Source organism: Ailuropoda melanoleuca, chromosome 4, assembly GCF_002007445.2.
Source record: "Ailuropoda melanoleuca isolate Jingjing chromosome 4, ASM200744v2, whole genome shotgun sequence".
Lineage (NCBI taxonomy): Eukaryota > Metazoa > Chordata > Mammalia > Carnivora > Ursidae > Ailuropoda > Ailuropoda melanoleuca.
Genome location: NC_048221.1, coordinates 12,813,870 through 12,831,737, shown reverse-complemented (window position 1 = coordinate 12,831,737; position 17,868 = coordinate 12,813,870). Strand labels below are relative to the sequence as shown.

The 17,868-nt window shown below is 54.3% G+C and overlaps 1 protein-coding gene across 5 annotated transcripts in view; it reads left to right on the top strand.

Moving 5' to 3' along the window:
• The window catches only part of UNC13A (unc-13 homolog A), a 59,677-nt gene extending 42,629 nt beyond the window's left edge, over positions 1-17,048 (top strand). For 4 of the 5 annotated variants that reach the window (XM_034658040.1, XM_034658041.1, XM_034658039.1 and 1 more), the window contains 8 exons: positions 1,543-1,581; positions 2,729-2,758; positions 4,159-4,215; positions 4,590-4,670; positions 5,820-5,967; positions 9,752-9,844; positions 10,545-10,704; positions 12,201-17,048. In XM_034658040.1, the coding sequence (XP_034513931.1) occupies positions 1,543-1,581; positions 2,729-2,758; positions 4,159-4,215; positions 4,590-4,670; positions 5,820-5,967; positions 9,752-9,844; positions 10,545-10,704; positions 12,201-12,501 (909 nt within the window). In that variant the 3' untranslated portion in view covers positions 12,502-17,048. The remainder of the gene's footprint in view (positions 1-1,542; positions 1,582-2,728; positions 2,759-4,158; positions 4,216-4,589; positions 4,671-5,819; positions 5,968-9,751; positions 9,845-10,544; positions 10,705-12,200) is intronic. The other variant, XM_034658042.1, reaches the window with a different exon arrangement.
• Positions 17,049-17,868: the final 820 nt, after the last annotated feature.

Below are 17,868 nucleotides of genomic sequence, written 5' to 3'. Positions count from 1 at the left end.
TGGGGAGGGGGCGGGGCCTGGTGGGAGGGAGGCCACGCCCGCCCACCCCGCCCCATTGTAAGTACAGAGGAGGCGCCTTCCGGCTCCCAAACCCCAAACCCTGAGCCCAGCACCTTCATGTCTGACCTCGTCCTTTAGTTGGAATTCACCCTTACTCCCATGCTCAGATTCCACCAGGATATTGGTCTCTCCCCGAAGCTGGAAAGAGGTTAAAAGTCAACGGAGTTCCTCTGACCTCCCTTCTGGGCTCTGAACTGTTAGCAGCCACCCAAAATACAGGTCCTTACCACCCTGGTCCCCCTACTCAGCTGTTCAGCACAGACCTCCCACCACCCCTGCCTTCCCACTCCCACCATAGGACCACATGAATCCCAGACCACACCCAGGCACCCAGGTGGGAGACAGCATTTGGGACTTTGGTGTCAGGCAGACTTGGCCTCAAATCCCAGCCCAGCCACACTCTCTGTGACCTTGGGAAGTCACTTCACCTCCCAATCTCCATTTCCTTGTCTGAAAAAGGGGTTAATTAACTGCAATAACTCTCTGAGGGTTGTTGTGAAAACCAAATGGGATGATGGATTAAAGTGCTCATCTCTATGACTATCTGAGGCAGTGCTCACTAAATTAAAGCTAATGTTGTTGGTGGTGGTAATACGTAAATACACAGCAGGATAGAGAAAAAAAAAACCACTTCAGAGTCTCTCTTTGTGGACAAGACAGGCTACTATAAGATTTCACCTGTCAAAAGTTCACAAGTGCTCATCTCACTTCTTGGTGGCTGCAGTCTGGGTCTTTGGCTGTAACCACTTGGTGGCAGCATACCCAACAACAGACAATGCATTTGTAGGCAAGGAGCTAAAGGGATTCACACTTTTTAAAAAAGATTTTATTTATTTATTTATTTGACAGAGAGAGACACAGCGAGAGAGGGAACACAAGCAGGGGGAGTGAGGGCAGATGCTTAACGACTGAGCCACCCAGGTGCCCCAGGGATTCACATTTATTGACAATTCTTTGTATGCTAGATTTCACAGCTGCTCTTACAGCCCACCTTCATGACAACCCTTTGAGTGAGGTGGATATTATGATTCCCATTTTGCAGATGAGGAAAGCTGATGCTCAGAGAGGAGGAGTCACTTGCTCAAGGCCACATAGTAAACATATGTCAGAGTCAGTTTTCAAATTCAGGTCTGTCTGAATTTGGAGCCTGTTTGATTTCCTGTTGACCCAAGAAACAAGATCCTCATATATACAGTAAACGTAAATGGATTATATTTTGGCAGTGACTTCTCTTCTTTCTCTCTGGCTCTGTATTTCTATTTCTCCCTTCTCTTTCTCTTTCCTGTCTCTCTGACTCTCTTATAGCTTTTAAGAGTTGGTCATTAAGGTACACACACATTCCCCCATGCAACCCAGCCATCAGCCCCCTGTGCGGTATAGATGCCCCTTACCTCCTGTCCCCATGAGTACATGTGTGATCACCCTGGGTTCCCACCCCACATGGCTTGCCAGGTTGATCACCCTGTGACGTTGTCTCTGCAGGGCACCCTCTTGAGAAAACATGGCAAGGGATTAGAAAAGGTAATGAGGGCCTCATCTGTGCTGAGGTCCTGAGCTCTGGTGTCTGGGTGTGTGTGTGGGGGGGTGTGTTCATGTACATGGGTAGGAAGGTCAGCTGGGGATCACAGGTAAAGGCAGGTGTCCTAACCAAGTCCCACAAAACCAGAAGTCAGAGATGAGTTGATTCTCCAGGGACATGGCTTGGAGTGTGTGCGCACGTGTGAGCAAACATGTGTACAAACAGCTCCCACCCTCTCATAACAAAACCCGAAGGGCTTATCTCAGTGCTGGGCTCAGTTGAATTCTGTGGCTTTCAGAAGGGCCCAGACACTGGACCACTGCTCTGGACTGAGACATGTGTTGTTTTTCATGTAGATTTTGTTGTTGTTGTTGTTGTTCTAATGGGTGTTTGTTGTAAGAAGATGGGAGCTGTGGCAGCACGTGAACAGTTGCCCTTGCTGTACATTCATGCAGGAACTATCATACCTGTGAGCACACAAGTGGGGTCTCCGCTTCATGAACATGGGTTGTAGGGCTTCCCTACTCACTCATCCAGCCCTTTGTGGCGGGGGGGCACATTCAATGTTCCAGGCAACATATACATGTAAATGCATCCATGTGGGGGTGAGTGTGTGAGTTTATGTGTGATTGTGTACATATGTGCAAGTGTTTAGGATTGCATGTGTATATTTTAGTGTGTGAGTTCTTCTGTGTGTATGTGTGCTGATCCAGGTATGTGTGCGTGTAAACTTTCTGCACTTGCGTGGATGTACTTGGGTGTGTGTCTCTACATTGAGGGAACTCATGATACCTATAAGTACATTTCTTTTAGAGTCAGTCCTGCTGGGGAAAAGCCTTGGGGGGGGAGGAGAGTACCCCAAGCCCTTTCTCTTCTCTCCCCCTCCCCAAGGCACCCCATCCCTAGGCAGCCTGTCCCCAGGTGATGGGCTGGTTGTAGCCTCCTGGCAGTCCGGAGTCTGGCCAGAACCCCCAGTGGGAGACAAGGGAAGATGCTTAGCTTGGGGAGGGGGCCCAGTGTTAGACTCAGGACCTGGGGGCAGCTTGCGGGCTGGGGAGTGGGACTGTGCTTTGAGGGAGCAGGGAAGCCCCAGTGAGCATCCTCCCAACAGCCACCCAAACTCTGACCTCCGCCTGATTCTCTCCACAGGGCAGGGTGAAATTGCCAAGCCACTCAGATGTAAGACCAGCCTCTCACTGTCTGTCTGGCTCCTACCCCCACCCCCACTCCCCTCCCCACCCTGTGCCTCCTTCCACCTCTGTGGTCTGTGCCGTCTGGGGGCGCACTGTGAACCCATCTGTGGTCTCTTCTTCCTTTGTCTGTCTGGTTTGCTTGTGAGGGGTGGTGGGTGGCAGGGGGGAGGCAGGAGGGGAGGAGGGTGTGGCAGGGGAAACCAAGGAGCAGACAGCTGGGCTCCGAAGCAGCTGTGCCTCAGGACAGCCTCAGGGAATCACAGACAAGGAATCAGAGTAGCAACAACCAGGATGATAGTAATGATATTCGTAGCGGTAAGATAACCAGCTCCCACTGGCCAGCTGGTAGACCATCAATGTGATTCCACACATCCCAGCTGCAAATGGCCCTCCTCCCTGCCTAGCCCTGCTCAGGACCCCAGAGCACCCCAGGGCCCAGTAAATGCAGGACCTCACTGATTCTTAGGCCTACCCCACCCCCTAAGCTAGTGTAGGTGCCCCTGTTAACCAGGGAAGGAAACTGAGACCCAGAAAAGTCCAAGGACATGCCTCAGGTTACCCAGCACAGGGATTGGAGGAGGCAAGACTCGTGGTTCCAGGCCAACCATTGCCCCCAACACTGCTCATGACCTTGAGACCAAATGATAATAACAGTGAACATTGAACAAAGACACATTTAGCCCCAGCTAAACCGTGAAGTGGATATGATTTTCCCCAACTAGATGGGAAAGCTGAGGTTCAGAGAGGTTAAGTGACTTGCCCAGGGCCACACAGCAGAGCTGGGATTTGAACCCAGGCCCACCCAGCTCATTGGAGCCATAACCAGGATGCCATCTTGTTGGTGTCTGTTTGGGGTGGGGTGGGGGATGCGTACTGAGGTGTGTGTTGGTGGGGAGGATTCTTCCTTTTACAAGGTCAGACTAACAGCCACCCAGATGACTGGGGAAATTCTCCCACAGAGGCATTGGGCCCCGGGAGTTGTGGTGGTGGGGTCACCAGAGCCCATCCCATAGTTTTCTTAAAACCCCCTGACTTCGGGTTGGCAAGCCTGTCCCATACCGACAAACACCACCTGGGGCTCCCCACACCCATGGCTTCTCACTGTCCACTCACTTTCTTCTCTGTCCCACAAACCTGGGGTCCTGGTGGAGGTGAGAGGGTGGGTAGTGTGCCCACACTGGGCTTTGCAGGGACAAAGTCACCACCACCTCAGCACTTCCTGAGGGGGAGCTCCAGACCTCTGCCCCTGGTACACAACCATTGCCCTGCCCAGAGCCTCTGGACAAGAACCAAGATGGTGTCCAGGGCTGGGGTGTCAGTAGGCCTGTGGGGATTGGTCTGGAGGACCCTCACCCTCACCTCGGCTGTGACTGTTGTTACCTGCAGGGAACCCAGATGATCTTCAATGCAGCCAAAGAGCTGGGTCAGCTGTCTAAACTCAAGGTGAGGCCAAGGGTGGGGGCAGGAGATTGGGGTGGGGAAGCTTTCTAGGGGAAAGGTCCCAGAATGGTGACATGTTCGAGGGACAGAAACCCTATTCAGACTGACTTAAGCACAATTTATTTGCTCCAGTGTGTTGGAAAGATGTGCAAAGTTCAGCTTCAGATACAGCTTGATCAAGGGTACAAATCATTTCTTCAACACATATTGAGCACCTGTTGTGTGCCAGTCACATGCTAGGTACCAGGGACACAATGATGAAAAGACAGACCCACTACCCAACTCGTCAGAGTTTTACAGGGATGAGGCCCATAGACAGGCAGATCCCTTAAGTGGGGCCTGCTCTGCCCACCTGGGCCCTCTCTCCATCCATCCAGGACCACATGGTACGAGAAGAAGCCAAGAGCTTGACCCCGAAGCAGTGTGCAGTAGTCGAACTGGCCCTGGACACCATCAAGGTGAGAGGTCCCACCCCTGTCCCATTCCAGGTGGAGCAGGCAGAGGGTGTGACTGGTGTAGACATGGACCTTGGCTTGAACCCACCTAACTTCATTCAATTTATAAACACTCCCTGATGACTCTTCTGTCCATTCCAGGCTGGCTGATGGCAGGGCCCTGAGGAGCCCTAGGTTCAGGGGGCCAGCCACATACAGACAGCCCCAACTCTGTGGCAGAAGGAAGGGGTAGAAAGAAGGATGGGAGCTGGGGGAGTCCAGGGAGGGAGAACCAAGGGCGTTTGGAAAAAAGGCATGTGGGAGGTGGGTCTTGAGGAATGCATAGGAGTTTGCAAGGCAAAGCAAACAAAGCATTCTGGGCATCGGATCAGCCCATGTGAGAACTCAATGAAAAGGGCCGTGGTCTCCATGAAATGAAAACTACTCTGAAACAAAGTTTTGCCAAAATAATTATAGTGAAGTAAGGTTGGCAACATATTAAGGAGGGTGGTCAAGGAAAGTTTCCTGAGATCTTAACCAAAGAAGGACAAGGAGCCAGCCATGGCAAAATAAGGTGTTTGAAGTTGCGGGGCGGGGGGGGGGGCATTCCACCAGCACGCACAGTAAGTGCAAAGAGGCACAGTAAGTGCAAAGAGGCAGGAACGTTCTAGGGAAGACCTTTTGAGAGAAGGCTGGGAGGTTGCAGGGTGGGGGCCACAAAGGGCTTGAGGAGAAGTGAGGAGCAAGGGTATTATTTTGAAAGTGCTGGAAGCTGGGGCGCCTGGGTGGCTCAGTCGTTAAGCGTCTGCCTTCGGCTCAGGGCGTGATCCTGGAGTTCTGGGATTGAGCCCCACGTCAGGCTCCTCCTCTGGGAGCCTGCTTTTTCTGCTCCCACTCCCCCTGCTTGTGTTCCCTCTCTGGCTGGCTGTCTCTATCTCTGTCAAATGAATAAATAAAATCTTAAAAAAAAGAAAAAAGAAAAAAAGAAAGTGCTGGAAGCTCACCGGAGGGTGTGAGGCAGGGTTGGAGGTGAGGGAGTAACAGAGCACGACTTGGGTGTTTTGAAGCCCCCTCCACCCTGGTCAATCAGCACATCACCACTGGAGGGCAGCGCGGTTGGGAGGGGGTTTGGGGGCTGCATAGTCTCACCTCTCCCCACCTTGTCCTCCACAGCAATACTTCCACGCAGGTGGCGTGGGCCTCAAGAAGACCTTCCTGGAGAAGAGCCCAGACCTGCAGTCCCTGCGCTACGCCCTGTCCCTCTACACGCAGGCCACGGACCTGCTCATCAAGACCTTCGTGCAGACGCAAGCAGCCCAGGGTAAGCGGCGGCCTCCTAGCGTGCGGCAACCCAGCCCCTAGCCAGTGACGCTGCCACTGACTCACCTCCTCTGTGACGTCATGGGCCGGGGCAATTGACAGCTCCCGGGAGCTCCAGAGCTCCGTGATGTGATGGCACGCGGCCAACAAGTGAACGACTGACTACTCGTGGGGGCGGGACCTATGACGTCATTGGGCCAGGAGGTGATTGGCATCTCCTGGGAAAATCTATGACACCACGGGGCCAGGAGGTGATTGAAAGCTGTGGGGCGGGAGCTCTTTGAGGCCAGACCAGGGAGTGATTGAAAGCTCCTAGGGACGGGACTTTGAAGTGTTGGATCCAGGGAGTGGTTGACAGCTTGGGGGGCGGGGCATGTGACGTCATGCGGCAAAGGAATGATTGACAGCCCCAGGGATGGGAAGGACTCCGGCCTGGAGGAGTGGACGGAGAGGGAGTTTCCATTTCTCAAATTGTCTTTCTCTGTCTCTTCTCTTGCCTCTGTCTCCTGTTCCTCTCTGAGTTCACACACAGCAGCTGGGGCTGGGGAGAGCAGGACTCCAGGTTCTAGTTTCCCTCCCTGGGGACCCCCCCATTCAAAACTGGCCCTAAGACAAGGGAGAGAAGTTTGGCCGCTGACCCAGGTTTAGTTCCGGCAGTGGGGTGGGAGGGAGAGCTGCCATTAAGCCAGAAGCTGGGGGGAGGGGAGCGGCCCCCTTCCCGCCCCAGTCAGCCCAGGGCCTAGGGCCCTCCCTGGGCGTCGGGCCTCCGTGCTTAGCCTCGTGCCCAGTCCAAGCTGCTGCTTTTAGTGTCCCTGGTGTTCCCCCCGGAGCGGGAGGCTGTCTGTCCGTCCGTCTGCAGCTGACGTTTCTCTCTTTCTTGTTTCTCCTCCCTCTCACTCGCCGCCCCTTCTCCGCGCCTCCCCTGCTCCCCGCCACGCACACTCGCCCTCCATCCTCGCCTCTCGCTCGCTCGTCTCTCCCCCCACCCCTCCCTTCCCTCCTTTCTCCACCTTCCCCCGTGATTAGTCCATGGTGGAAAAGGGACTAGGTTTACCCTTAGTGAAGACATTTATCCTGAGAAGGGTACGTGCCTCCGCCGCCCGCCCGCCCGCGCCCGGTGCCCGGTGCCTGCGCCCCTCCCGGCCCCGGCTAGTAAAAGGCCCGTCCTTCCGCCTACCCGGCCTGCTGGGCCCGGCCCAGTCCGGACCGGCCGCGGGGGCCTAGGTGGACGAGGGGGAAGGACGACTTGCTGGTTCCACGTGGGGAAGGAGAAGCTATTTGAGTCAGAATCCGCTTCTTCCTAGGTGCAGTTCTTAAGCCAGATCCTGGGTCCCCCGGACAGCGCCTGCACGGTTAAGAGTGGGCTCAGATCCCAGTGGGCTCCTATGCCAGCTCCGCCACCCTGGCGGCTGGGCGTCTGCGGGAGATCTCCCTTCCCTCTCAGCTTTCCCATCTGTAAAATGGGAACAGTCAAAGGCCCTAATTCATAAGATTATTTTTAGGATTAGATGAATTAAATTTAGAGCAGTTCCTGACCTGTAATACATGTAGTAGCTCCCAGAAAGGTTATGGTTGTTGTTACTTTATTATTATTATTATTATTATTATTATTATTAATTATTATTACTAATGATGTCATTCTTCCAAGCATAGAAAACTGTTTTCAGGCTCTAACTCTGAGCCAGCACTTATGCCAAGAAGCATTTCTCAGGGATTCTTGAAAAGATTTCTCCCAATTGCCCCACAGTCCATCATTCCATAGATGAGGAAGCTGAGTCTCAAAGGAGATTGTCACTTGCCCAAGGAACCTTCCCCTACAGGGGGGCCAGCAACTTGGGGAGGGGTGGGATTGGGGTAAGCACAGAGAGGCCCGGGAAAGACCCTTCCCCTTGGAGCCAGCAAACCACGGGATGGGGGCGCCCAGCATTGCCCTCCTCCCCCTTCTTACTAGCTTTGGCCATGGTCTGAACCCTCACCCCACCCACCACTGTCCAACTCCCCCCCTGGCACCCTCAGTCTGGCCCGGATTGAGCTTGCTGTGAAGCATCAGCCTTGGGGTGGGGGGAGGTGAGGCTGAGCATGTGACTGGTTGGGGGGAGAGGGGAAGCCGGAGCCTGAGATGACAAGGAAGGAGGCCTGGGGTGGGCAGCGAGGATGGGGGGGTGCACGCCCCAGTAGTGGGGTGATAGGGGGTCTCCAGGCCTCTCTGTCCCCTGAGCCTCAGTCACTTCCCACCCAGTGCTAGGTAACCCGGATTAATCTTGGACACCCATCCCTGACTTCCCCCTTCCTCCCCCATGCATGGGGTGCTCAAGGTGTGGGAAGCTTCCTGAGGGGCAGGGAAGGAACCTAGTGGGGGTGCTGGCGGTCACAGGTCCCCAGGCCCCACAGGATGCCCTTTCCAGAGCCACAGAGAGAGGGACAGGGACAAAGCTTTTAAGCTGCCTGTTCAGTGACCCCCGCCAGAACCAATCAATCAAGGCATTGTGGTGGCCACAAACAGAGGCACACCTTACCCAGACTTAAGCAGACTAGGGAATTTGTGGGCCTGGAACTGAAAGATTAAGGGCTGTGTTGACATCAATAATAGCTGGATCCAGAGTCTCTGACAATGTCATTGGTCATTGGTCTCTGCTGAGACATCTGTGATGTAGGCTTTCCCCTCATTGGGCAGCAACAGCCTTGCCAGCTTAGCACCAGACTCTTTCCTCAGAGTTACAGCCAAAGTCCCAGGGCTAACTCTGATTGGCCCAGCATGGGTCACATGACCATTTCTGAGCCAATCACTGCCACTAGGGGCGGAGAATGCTCTGACTGGGCAGCCATGATTCATTTCGCCATACCTAAAGTACAAGATGGAGCCACAAGGTCTGAGGTGGGCTTGGGGGCCATTTCTCAATGGAAACTTGAGATTCTCTGTTGAAAGAGGAGTAGCATTGGGGCAGGAAAAATAAAGATATCCCTACAAGCTGTCATTTCAGAAGAAGTGAGGACTCTGGGTCAGGTTATCACAGTGTTTTGGGGAAACAGTGAGGAAGCCTGTGTGGCTGGAGCAGAGTGAGCGATGGTGAGAGTGGACAGAAGTGAGCAGGAACGATGATAGCGAAGACACATTGGGAGGGACATTGCAGGTCACAAAAAGGACTTTGGATTCTTTCAGAGGGAGATGGAAGCTGGAAGTGTTTTAAGCAAAGGAGGGAAGTGTGCTAACCTAATAGTATTTCTCTGGCTGGTGTATGGAGAGAAGCTGAGAGGAGGATTCGGGAGACAGGGTGGGGGCCACTGCATAGTCCATGCATGTGATCATGGGGGGTGCAACAGGATGGAGCCAAGGAGGTGGGTCAGATTCTGGATGTATTTTGAAGGTAGAGTCAGTAGGATTTTCTAGTGTGTGAGTAGGAGAATCTGAAGAGTGTGGCATTAGTGCAACCAAGAGGAGAAAACAAGACCCAAGAAGCCAGGCTGTGTACGATGGTGTGTAAGATGAAGACTGAGTTTGGACAACATGGCAATCAGTGGAATGAGAAAAATGGGGGGCAGATGCATTAAGCTCAGAGAAGTTAAAAGATCTACCTGAGATCACGCAGCAAGGTAGTGAAAGGCCCAGACCCAGCATTCTTGGCCACATAAAGTCACTTGCCATCACAGCCCCACCCTCAGTGCCACCCTGTCAGGGCTGATGACCTGGTGCCGCCAGCACAGGGTGGGTGGGAAGCGGTCCAGGTCCCTTAGAGTGAGTGGGAAGAATGGAGCTTATGCCAAGCATCCTCCCCTACCCCGCCCAGGCTCGGGTGTGGAAGACCCTGTGGGTGAAGTTTCAGTCCACGTGGAGCTCTTCACTCATCCAGGAACTGGGGAACACAAGGTCACTGTGAAAGGTGAGTAGTCTGAGTTGGGAGGGGGAGTGCCTTCACCAGGATTCACTAGGTCCTATGACAGACACCAAACCCAAACTAGCTTAAGCAAGAAAAACATTTTTCATTAAAAAAAAAAGTTTTCATAAAACTGAAAATTCCAGAAATAAATCAGCTTCAGGCATGGCTGGATCCAGGGGTGCCAACAGTATTATGGGACTTAATTCCACCTTCTCCATCTCTCAGCTCTACCTTCCTTTTGTTCGCTTTTTTTTTTTAATTTTATAATTAGAACACTGATTGAGCTGTTTTAACCATGGCCTAAAATAACAGTGGCTTAAAAAAGATAGAATGAAATTTTCTCTGAGGTAACCAAGGACAGTCAGCCCAGAGCTGACATCGGAGGCTTCACAGATTTGGGGACCCCTGCCACCTTTTGTTGCACTTTCATCCCTTATATGTTTTCCTCCTCTATCCACCAGCATCCCAGCCTGCAGCTAGGAGAAGGAGAAAGTTTAGAGCATTTCCCCTGCCTGTTAACCCGCAACCTGAAAGTTGTCCACATCACTTCCTTTCACTGAAATTTCACTGGCTAGAACTTAGTCATATAGCTACACTTAGCTATAGGAACATTCTGGGAGATGTATTCTTTCAGACAGGCTTTGAAAACCACAGCTGTGTAGTAGCGGACCCTGACAGTCTTACCCTCTACTTCCCCTAACAGTCGTGGCTGCCAATGACCTCAAGTGGCAGACTTCTGGCATTTTCCGGCCATTCATCGAAGTCAACATCATTGGGCCCCAGCTCAGCGACAAGAAACGCAAGTTTGCCACCAAATCCAAGAATAACAGCTGGGCCCCCAAGTACAACGAGAGCTTCCAGTTGTGAGTCTAAGGACAGTTTGAGGAGCATGGGGAGGGGACATCTGCTGGGTCAATCTCAGGGTTCACTAGAAGAGGGTTGTCTGGTGGGCCAGTGATTCCTGGGCACAAGAATGAGAGGGGTCACATCCTAGGTGAGAGCACTGGGAAGAAAGGCACCTTAGTGCAGGAGTGACATTGGTGAGGGGATGGGGTACCCACTTTGGGAGACAGGCAGTGCCCAGAGGAGGAAGTGAATGTAATATAACATGTTGATGGAGGCTTGTGAAGAGGAGAGGAAGTCTGGGCAGAGGGAATATGTTGGGCAGGGCCATTTCTGGGGCTGGAGACTCAGGTCTCGTTAAGGGCCATGAGTGGTCATGATGGGGCAAGGAATGTATGGGTCTCAGGGGCATGGGGGCAGGTCTCCTGGAATCAGCGGTGAGCCTTGTCAGGACTGGAGGAGTCACCAGTAGGGGACAGGAGTGGAGTGTGGTCCGGGGCATAGGGATGCCTGTCAAGTGGGTGAGGGTGGGGTCACATCCACATGGGGCTTCCTGGTGAGCACAGTCAGACGCATCGGGGGTCCAGAGGGGCAGATGACCTGGGGAGCACAAATAAGTCTGATCAGAGTATTACTTGGGATGGGCAGATATTTGGGTCAGGTGCAAACCTCACTGGGGCAGGATCATGTTGGGGGGTGTTCTTGGGGGACAGAAGTGCACAGGGGCAAGGGGGCATCAGAGCTGGGGAGAGGACAAGAAGAGGCCTCTTGGTCAGAGGATTTTGGGGTGGTAGGACATCTGATGCAATGCTTGGGAGCAGGGGCTGGTCTAGTTGCAGGGCAGATGTCTCCTGGGGTGGGCGGTAGTACTTGACAGCTTGGGAGTACGGTCAAGGAGGGTGTTTCTGGGGAGCGGTGTGGGCGTGGCCCATCAGGGCAGGTCCCCTGGGGGCAGAAGCCCAGCGTTGGGGACCTAGCTTGGGGGTAGGGGGAGGCATGCTGGAGTATGTTGGGGGGTCACTCATGGTGAGGCATGAGGGCAGGTCGTATGGAGAGAGCACCTTAGGGGTAAGAGGGGTGGGCTAGGGAGTATGGGGGCTAGGGAGTATGGGGGAGGGGCCACGTCAAGGAGAGAACTTGGATTCAGGTGGGAGCCCGGTAAAGGGGCTTCTGGGTGCGATATCTGGGACAGGTGGGTGGGAGCAGCTCTCACAGGGTGGAAGCATGGTCTAGCCATGGGGTCCTGGGGGAGTGTCACCTGGGGGGGATGTGGTTTGGCCCGGGCCTGGGAGTAGGATGGTGGGGGTGTTGTCGGTTAGAGGTGGGGTGGGGGAAGAAGGGAGGAAGGAGAGACAGGACAAAGATATTACTAGAGAACAAGGGTGTGTGTCAGGAAATGTGGGCGTGGCCCAGCGCTGGGCGTCTTGGGGGCGTGGCCCGGCGCGGAGACGGGGTCAGCGGTAGGGGCGTGGGAGCCCGGCAGGCGGGGCTGTCCTCACGCCCCGCCCCCCCGCAGCACGCTGAGCGCCGACGCGGGCCCGGAGTGCTACGAGCTGCAGGTGTGCGTCAAGGACTATTGCTTCGCGCGCGAGGACCGCACCGTGGGGCTGGCCGTGCTGCAGCTGCGGGAGCTGGCCCAGCGCGGGAGCGCCGCCTGCTGGCTACCACTGGGCCGCCGCATCCATATGGACGACACGGGCCTCACGGTGCTGCGCATCCTGTCACAGCGCAGCAACGACGAGGTGGCCAAGGAGTTCGTCAAGCTCAAGTCGGACACGCGCTCCGCCGAGGAGGGCGGTGCCGCGCCTGCGCCCTAGCGCGGGGCACGCGAGCGGGCAGCACTGCGCCTGCGCACGGGGCGGGGCGACGTCTGCGTGCTGGGACCTCCCAGAGGGCGAGTCTCGGGGCTCTGTGCAGAGGGCTGGCTGCGCCTGCGCCCTTGACTTAGCTCGCCCTTCTCGGGAACTGTGAACGGACGACGCCCCGCCCCCTCAAGAGGCCACGCCCGAGGGCGCGATGAGGGAAGAAGCCACATCCTCTACTGGAAGCCAAGACCCCAGCGCCTAGGGGACCTGTCGAGCTGGGATGGGAGGAAGTCCCGCGCCCTACGGAGGAGGCCAGATTCTGGGGCCCTGGTACGGGTAGGCCCTGTCTCCTGTCCCCTGGAAAAGCCATAAGATGGGTCCCCAACCCTTGGGGCCCAAGACCAATTGCCAAGTATGGAACTCTCAGCTCCCTCGAGGGGCGGGCCCTGGGCAAGGGGCAGGGCTTCCTGGAGCGCCCCCTGGGGTGGCCTAGGGGTTGGAGGCCCTAGGATGCTGGTTAGAGGGCCCAGGTTGGACCAGAGTGTCTTTTCGTGTTTGTGCAAAAAATAAATGGGGAGGGAGGGGAGGATGGGATTTCAAAAGCACATGCGCCCTCGGGCGCCCAAACCCTGGGGGCCAAGTGGATGGCTCTGAAGCACCTGCGCCGCCCCCACTTCCCTATGGGGGGTTGCCTCTCCTTTTCCCCCCACATACCCCATCCTCATATCATAAAGTTCAACTCACCCATTTAACAGATGGCAAAACTGAGGGCCAGAGAGCTGCTTGAGACTTTGCTGAAGGTCCCAGTGCCACACCTTCTCCCCACTCCCTTTGGCCTGTGTGCCCCATCTAAGGGTGGGCTGAGATCGGATGACCCGACACAGCTCCCCATTGCTGCTAACCCCTCCTCAGGGGACCTCCCTCAATCCTCACAAGGGATGGGGGTTCTGGGCCAAGGCCCCCACTGCCCCCCTCCCATGTCTGGCTGCCAAGCAAAACCCCTGCCCTCGGCCCTTTCCACTGGGACCCTATGGGGGAGATTCCCTGAGAACTCTGGTAGATCTCCCACCAAAAAAGAGAGTGAGGATTTGGGATTCCCTGGACCCAGGCACCCCCTGAACCCCTTCTTCCTCTCCCAGAATTCTCCAGGCAGGCAAGAAAGAGACCAGAAACTCTAGGTGTGTGTGTGTGTCTGTGTGTGTAAATATACAAACATGCTTGGAGCTTAGTCTCCAAAATCTCACTCATTCATTCAAACACCATGCCACAGGATACCCCCAGGTGGGGGGCCTCTACTGCCTGAAGCTCTTCCTCCAAGAGGCAATAGTGGGACAATCCGGCCAGAGTCAAGTTTCCGCATTGAGTTCATGCAGGCAGAAACTCTTGGGAAAGTTTGTCCTGGCTTGTCTTTGCCCAGAATCTGCTTTTCCATATTGGATGGGTGCTTGTGTGCCATTTTTCTTTTTCCTGCCGGACTGACAAGTACAGGATTCTCTTGTGCTAGGAGGAAATTAAAACAGGGTCGAGGTGAGGAGCAGCCGGGCTCCTGTAGTTGCAGGGACTGGATCAGACAGGAAAGTGAGGGAGGGCTTTCTGAATAGGTGAAAAAGGAGAAGGAACCACCTATTAGAGAGAAAAAGCTCCAGGCAGAGGGAACAGTAGGTGCAAAGGCTGAGGTGGGCAAGCTTGAAGCACAGCGAGGTCAATGTGGCTGACGAGGGGGATAACAGGGAGGAGGTGTTGATGTTGGGGAGACCTGCAGAGATGTCAGACCAGGCAGGGCCTTGTATGCTGCCCCAGGAAGTTTTTATTTTATGCTGAGAGACTTGGGGAGCCCCGGGAGATTTTAAAGCAGAGGAGAGTCTAGATGTCAGGTTTCAAAAGCTCCCTCTGTCCACCTCATGGAGAATGGACCAGTGGAGTTTGTTGGAGAGGCAAAGTGCTTTTGGGACACTGATATTAATTCCTGGAAAGATTTTGGAGGATAAATTAAAAAAAAAAACCCCACCCCTTAGATGAGCCCCGGTCCACTGGGTACAGTTGTCCACATTATGCACTGCCCAAGGGTTTGGCATTTCTAAGGAGGCCATGTGCAAATCCTAGGCATTGAGAGTTGTATGTTTATATTGATGGTTTCCTGGCACGTGAACAAGCCTGGAAGAAATGGCACTATTTTCTCAGTTACCTGGAGGTGCTGTATGTCCCCTGAATTTAGGCAGAATCAGGTGCCTGAAGGTTGTGAACCAGATATTAAGATGCAAGTTCTGCTACGGGGTGTAGGGGGAAGGGGCAGGCGCCAGGGGCAGGCTGGGAGGTGGCAAGAAGGGAGCTTAGAATCTCTCGCAGGGACTGAGAGGCAGATTTTAAATTCCGACCATCCAAGGGGTAGGTGGGAGTAAGGTGGATAGATGATTTGGGTTGAGAACACCAGCAACACCCAAAGGGGAGGTAACGTGACCTCCGGTGAGCCCTGAAAGATTTATGGATGACCAGCAGGAAAAGGAGGAGCTGAGCTTCTGCCTGAGAGAGCCAACTTGTTTCCCAAAAGAGGACTTGGGAGTCTCTGGTCAAGGCCTGCCATTGTGAGTGTGTGTGTGTGTGTGTAGAGTTCCCCAGCAGCAGCCCAGGCACACGGAGGGAGCTTCAGGGAGTATTTGTTGAATGACTTTTTCTGACTCCTAGGCTAGAACTGTTTTGGAAATTTACTCCCTCTTCTTTCCCCCAGAGAACTCCTATTTATCCCTCAAAACCCATCACAAATATCCTCTCCTGTAGAAAACTCTCCCCGCTCCTCCTCAGGACTTCCCAGCCTCTGTCCCTACCTTCTGTCCCTGATGCCAGGGGGCTGCAGGGTGTCTGTGACAGGCTCTGTTTCCCCCAGACTGGGGTCTGAGGCCTCTTGATAGCCCCAAGTTCACCGAGCACAGACAGGGCACAGGGGGATGACAGGGAGGGTATGCCTAGTAGAATTATGTCTTGAGGTAGGGGGTCCACATGCGTGTCTATCCGTGTCTGTCCATACCAACCTTCCCCTCCCACATAGACCTGGGCACACAAAAGGTGTTCCAGCCAGACTGTGGCCGAGTCACAGGACAGAGTGGAGAGAGGACGAGAGCAGACAAGGAGGAGACAGAAAAGGAGTCTCAGGGCCTGGAAGCCTTTGGAACTAGGAAGTTCCTGTATTGGAACAGGCTCAGAGAGGACCAGTGTTTCCCCCAAGGCCACTCACCACCTCATCTGGAGTGCCCAAAGTTCTGAGCCCTGGTGGGGCCTCAGGGTTGTATTTGGACCTCATTTCATGCCAGGAACTGGCCCTAGAGTTCCATGGGTCATAGAAAGGATAAAGTAGGCCCGTGGTGGGGGTGGGGGAGGGGGAGTGTGACATTGAGGGGCATCTTGGACAGAGCCGATCCCTTCTCCCTGCGCCCCCACCCCCCAAGAGGGACAGTGTCCCAGAGTAAGGACACAGAGAAGAAGAGGGAAGGTTGGAGAGAGAGAGAAGGGGAGAAATCGGGAGGGTGAGATCATGCCCAGAGAGACCTTGAGGGTCTCTGGGGGGACACAGAGCAACCCTGAGATGGAGAGAGACTCAGAGAGGGGAGAAAAGCTGGGGATCTAGAAGGAAGAGGAACCCGCTGTTCTCTCTGGCTCTCACCAGTCCATCCTGGAAGGATTTGTGTTAAACGAGCCAGTGCCTGGCCTTGACCCGCAATCCCTCTCGGGCTCCAGAGCCTGAAACCTCACCGTGCCCCCATCAGAGATGCAAAAAAACTTAACACCCAACTAGAAATCTTTGGGACCTCAGAGACCTTTCTGTCCCCCACACCCTGCGCTGTTCATTTTGCAGATGGGGACACTGAGGGGCGGGGCAGAGCAGGGACAGCCCGGAGTTGCCCTTCACTCTGCTGCCCCAGTGGAGCTGGAGGGGAGCTCGCTGGGGGGTTTGGTTCAGATCACGACACCGTCTGCCCCCTGAACATCCTTTCCTAAGAATTGTCAAGGACCAAAGTCGTCTTCGCTGACACGTGTTGCTTTTCTCTTTGCCTTTTATTTTTTTAAAGAGAGAAATCAAGTTGACGGTGTCAAGTAAGACCTCCCCCCTTCCTCGACCCCTGCCTAACCATAGTGGCTCTCTTGAGGCACAGGTCACAGGTGGAGGGTCCGCCCCCCCCCGTGCATCCCAGGCCATACAGCCAGAGGGATTCACATTTCACCCCTGACCCTGGCCCCCCCCCGAGACCCCCAAACCCGGCCACGCAGTCCAGGGAGGCTCTTCCTCCACACACCTTCTCTTAGCATGTGATTGCAAATGTGAACTCAAAATGCCGTTTGTTTGTCTGTTTGAATTCCATCCCGTTGGTCTGGCATCTGCACAGATGCCCCCATTTCTCTGTAAATACGTGACTTGGAACAAATGTTTAAAACCAACGAGAAGTGGTCATGAATGCATGGTGTTGAGATGTTTTGCACTATTCTGACTTTTTGGTCTCTGTAAAAATATTTTATTAACAGCAGACATTAAAAAAAGAAAAAGCACACAGCCTCAGACGCGCGCTGGCTTTCTTGCATTCCCCTATTGGCGAAAAACTCACATAGCCCTTCACACTCGCAGACGCTGTCGAACACACTTCCCACCCACGAGCGCAACCCATCCACAACTAGCTTTGTAGGAGGGAAAGGGAGGCCCGGCGAGGTGAGATACTGCAGCGGCGGGGAGAGCCGGGATCCGAACCTAAGACACTGGGCAGCTGTTGCTCTTGGCTCAAGCAAGTTGGGACACGCGCATCCTCGACCTACAGCCCCATGTGTCTGTTGTGTTTTGTTTTTCTCAGCTTAAGTGATAAAAATTTTTTTGAAAATTCCTCGGATGGCGGTTATCGCTTCCCAACCTGGAGGGAGGAACCAACACTGTAGAAAATCACTCAGAAATCACACTGCCCTGGGGCGCCTGGGTGGCTCAGTCAGTTCAGCGTCTGCCTTCCGCTCAGGTCATGATCCTGGAGTCCCGGGATCGAGTCCTGCATCAGGCTCCCTGCTCTGCGGGGAGCCTGCTTCTTCGTCTGCCTTCACCTCGCTCCTGCACTCTCTCTCTCTCTCAATAAATAAAATCTCTAAAAAATAAAAGAAATCACACTGTCCCAACACAGGAAGGTGCAAAATCGTTCTCCCCCAAAATTGGTCAGTCTTTGTTCATCCAAGAACTGTTGGGAGGACAGAGGCATAAGGGACCATCCCATGATCCTGGGGGTGGGAGGGGGATATGCTGGGACCCCAAGCCGGCTCTTCAAAACTCAGGGGAGAAACAAATCTGCTGCTTCTCTGGGGGTGGAGTTCCTGGTCACCCGGCTCATGTCCCACCCTTAACAAGGCTGTCACTGC